This window comes from Colobus angolensis, unplaced genomic scaffold, assembly GCF_000951035.1.
Source record: "Colobus angolensis palliatus isolate OR3802 unplaced genomic scaffold, Cang.pa_1.0 Scaffold190, whole genome shotgun sequence".
NCBI lineage: Eukaryota > Metazoa > Chordata > Mammalia > Primates > Cercopithecidae > Colobus > Colobus angolensis.
The window spans coordinates 435166-439471 of NW_012115044.1; the positions used below are offsets into that span (position 1 = coordinate 435166).

The following is a 4306-nucleotide window of genomic DNA, read 5'->3' on the forward strand; positions in this document are numbered from 1 at the left end:
GCCTGTAGTCCCAGCTACTCAGGAGGCTGAGGCAGGAGAATGGCGTAAACCCGGGAGGCGGAGCTTGCAGTGAGCTGAGATCCGGCCACTGTACTCCAGCCTGGGCGACAGAGCGAGACTCCGTCTCAAAAAAAAAAAAAAAGAAAAGGAACTATTAGTCAAGCAGCAAAGAGGACTTTATGTAACAAATATGAAGATACTGTGAACAACTATAAATGGCATCTGATGTGACTGCAAAAAGACTCCTCAAAGGCCATCTTCTGCTGCTTTTAAATTAAAAGTGGCTACCATAACACTCATTTCACATTTTGGATTAACTACTGTAACACTGGTAGTTATAATTTAAATGCAGACTCTGTCTTCCCACTAAATAGTAAGTCTCTTAAAAGACAGGGAGACAGTCCATATACTGCTTCCAAGCTTCTACTATGGTACCTCCATGTAATAAATATTCAATAATACCTACCACTGATGATAATAATGACTGATAAGTAATCACATCAACACAGTTAAACCAAAAGCAACTCTAAGAGAATCCAGTACATGTTTAAAGATATTTTATACCACTGAACACACAAAAATTGGGATCTCATCTGAGTACCTGTGTAGCAGCATTTTCTTCTCTAAGACGAAGAATTTCAGCTGTCAGAGCATCAATGAGCTCTCGATGATCACCTAATACTTGTTCCAGTTGTTGCCTTGTCTCTACTTCTTTACGTAGCTGGATCTCACTCTACAAAAAAATATCAAATAAACTTCCACCAATAGCCTCGCATGTTGAAAACTAAAAGTTTGCACTCAAAGCTGGCAAAGAAGATATTTACAAAGAAGCATATATTATGTGACAGTAATGACAAAGATTTTTATTAAAAGGTTTATTATATTTAATTAAAGAAAATGTGCTGCTCTATCCTCTTCCCTTCTTTAAATAGAATAAAATGAACAAAATGTTACATAAAATTAAGTAACTACATTTTTTGTAAAAAGAAAGTAGAGGGATATACATATACATATTGTTTGAATATACACTGACCATCTCTAGAAAGATACACTGGTATCTGGTAATAATAGTTGGCTATAAGTAAGCAAACATGCTAGCTGGAAGTTAGTGATGAGAGTTAGTACAATCTACTGTATCTCTGAATTTCATAACGTGACTATATCGCCAATTCAAAAATTAAACTTGTTAAAATATAATTTAAAATAAATGACAACTTTAAATGGTTTAACTTTGTAAAACAAGTGATTAGCTTAAAAGTACATGCTGTGGCCGGGCGCAGTGGCTCACGCGTGTAATCCCAGCACTTTGGGAGGCCAAGGCGGGCAGATCACGAGGTCAAGAGATTGAGACCATCCTGGCCAACATGGTGAAACCTCGTCTCCACTAAAAATACAAAACTTAACTGGGCATAGTGGCGCACGCCTATAGTCCCAGATACTCAGGAGGCTGAGGCAGGAGAATCTCTTGAACCTGGGAGGCGGAGGTTGCAGTAAGCCAAGATCATGCCACTGCACTCCAGCCTGGCAACAGAGAGAGACTCTATCTCAAAAAAAAAAAAAAAAAAAAAAAAAAAAGTACATGCTTCTAAGCCTGCAATACTTTCCAAGAGCCAAAAGTATACTGCTGAAGATTCCTGAGTTAAGGGTGAAAGAATGTTAAGGTTTTAATAGGTCTGACAATACAATGAATCTTTAATTAAAAAGTTAATTTTAGGGTCAGGTGCGGATGCTCATGCCTGTAATACCAACACCTTGGGAGGCCAAGGTGGGCAGATTGCTTTGAGTTCAGGAGTTCGAGACCAGTCTGGCCAACATAATGAGACTCTATCTCTACAAAAAAATACAAAAATTAGCTAGGTGTGGTGGCATGCACCTGTGGTCCCAGCTACTTGGGAGACTGAGGCTGGAAAACCACTTAAACCCGGGAGGTGGAGGTTGCAGTGAGCCGAGATCATGCACTACTGCACTCCAGCCTGGGCAACAGAGTGAGATCCTGTCTCAAAAAAAAAAAAAAAAAAAAAAAGAGCAATTCAGTTTTAAGAAGACAGTTATAGAGAAATTGAAACATCTGTATTAAGTTGGTAAATCTGTCTTATTAAATAATAAAGTTTCCTTAAACATTTTTGTCATATTTGTATAACAGGCTTAAGTACACAACAGTTTAAATAGATTTTCAAAGATGAAACACATAGCTAACTTTAATTCTGTGGCATTCTGTGGATGATTATTTTAAATCAAATTAAACAAACAATTCTTTGTTTGTTTGTTTGTTTGCTTTTTGAGACAGAGTCTCGCTCTGCCGCCTAGGCTGGACTGCAGTGGCATGATCTCGGCTCAATGAAACCTCCGCCCCCCGGGTAAAAGTAATTCTCCTGCCTCAGCCTCCCCAGAAGCTGGGATTACAGGCACCCACCACCATACCCAGCTAATTTTTGTACTTTTAGTACAGACAGGGTTTCACCATGTTGAGGCCAGGCTGGTCTTAAACTCCTGACCACAGGCAATCCACCCACCTCGGCCTCCCAAAGGGCTGGGATTACAGGCATGAGCCACTGCACCCAGCCAAACAAACAATTCTTGCTTTTTTTATAAATTATTTTTACAACAATAAAACATCTCCCACTTAAGACACTGAAGCCATACATGAGTTTCCAGACATAAAGGGAACATGAAGAATTCTCCCATGTATCAAGTCTATCGATTATAGGCAATGCCACTGTCCAAACTGCACATGGGAGTAGGAAGCAGAGAATAGCAATAGAATGCAGACACAGTGAACAGTTCTATTTAATCTACAACTGTCAAACAGTAATATTTAATATTAGCACAAGATATAATTATATTAATGGCAGATTTATGCTACTAATTATAATTTGCTAAAGGTCTTATTAAAATTAAAATCACTTATCTGAGCATGTATCAACTAACGACAGAAAAGATTTAAAGGATAAGCCTTTATTGCAGATAATCTAAAATTGAGGTATTTTAAACAAAGCTATTCAAATTGCCTGTACTTTATTTGGAGGTTGCAATAAATGGAGAGGAAAAAAAACTCATGCATTTCTGTCTGAAGAGAAGATTCTAATAACCTAATGTCCTTACCTCTTTAAGGTACCGAACCAGGCGACAGAGGGAGCTCACCAATGACAAAGTGAAGCCTGTAAGACCCTGACTGCTCTGCAGTCCCTTGACCTCGCGACCTGTGCACCGCTCATATTCTTCCATTTCATGTTCCACTTCATGTATCATGTGTTTGAGGACGTCCAGGTTGGAATTAGTCCTATTTGGTAAGTCTGCAGAGGTTGTGCTACCTGATAACATGTTTTTCTTTGGCTTGGAAAGAGCATGCAAATTCGGTTTTCTTTTCACTGATAATGAGAGAAGTCATTCTATTTTAAGACCAGGAAAAATTATGACCAGAAAACTACCAGAAAAACTTTTGACTACTGTTCACAATTTAGAAAAGGCTTTCATAGATGATATCACCATTTCTCTCATAAAAATTAAACAGTTTAAACCAGATTTACACTAGCTATAATGAATGCACTAGAACCACTGTTCCAGAATTACAAGCGGTAGGAGATATTTCTTAGCTACCATTCAACAAACTCTTAGTTGGACCCATGTGGATGAGATTAAGAGAAAAAAAAACTGACTAAGAGATTAAGACAGCTGTATCAAGTTACATGTTTAATAATTCATCTTTGTAAATTAAGGGACTGAACCTTTATTTAAGAGCTGTTTTTGCTTCCTTGAGTTCAGCACGTGTCCCACAACATAGCTTGAGTCTAGAGTCTCAGTAGATTCTTCAGGCTGAAGCCTGGTTTGGAGTCTCTTGACAGCATTGGTAGCATTCAGAGCAGCTAAAAGGAAGAACATTTCCAGAAGTATCTCAAGTGAACAAACTTCTTAAGAAAGTATTTCAACTGACAGATCCATCAGTATTTTAGTCAATTAGGCTAAGGCAGTCAAAACTCTAACATTCCTTTACAAATTACTGCATTCAAGAATGAACCTAATAAAGCAGGCAACTAGAAATAATGCAAACGAGAAACAAACCTCTTTGTTCCCCTGATGAAAGAGCAGGTGATGGTGTTCCTGGAGGAGTTACTTGTGACTGGGTTGCTATTTTCTGCTGAATATCAGTCCACAACTTACTAATTAACTCAGAATTCTCTTCTGTGAGTTGCTGGAGAAACCTATAAATTACAGGACAATAAGCTACATTAGAATTATAATATAAATTAACATAATCTAAATATAAATTAAATGATAGCAGGCATTTAATTTATATTATCTATATTAT

General features: G+C 37.7%; 1 protein-coding gene across 1 annotated transcript in view; it reads right to left on the reverse strand.

The window, feature by feature from the left end:
• Positions 1-4306, reverse strand: part of SPICE1 (spindle and centriole associated protein 1) — a 71576-nt gene that overhangs the window by 23783 nt on the left and 43487 nt on the right. Inside the window, exons 7-10 of the mRNA XM_011940659.1 lie at positions 4060-4199; positions 3726-3863; positions 3103-3368; positions 602-733 (exon numbers count right to left, since the gene is read on the reverse strand). Coding sequence (XP_011796049.1) covers positions 602-733; positions 3103-3368; positions 3726-3863; positions 4060-4199 — 676 coding nt within the window. The remainder of the gene's footprint in view (positions 1-601; positions 734-3102; positions 3369-3725; positions 3864-4059; positions 4200-4306) is intronic.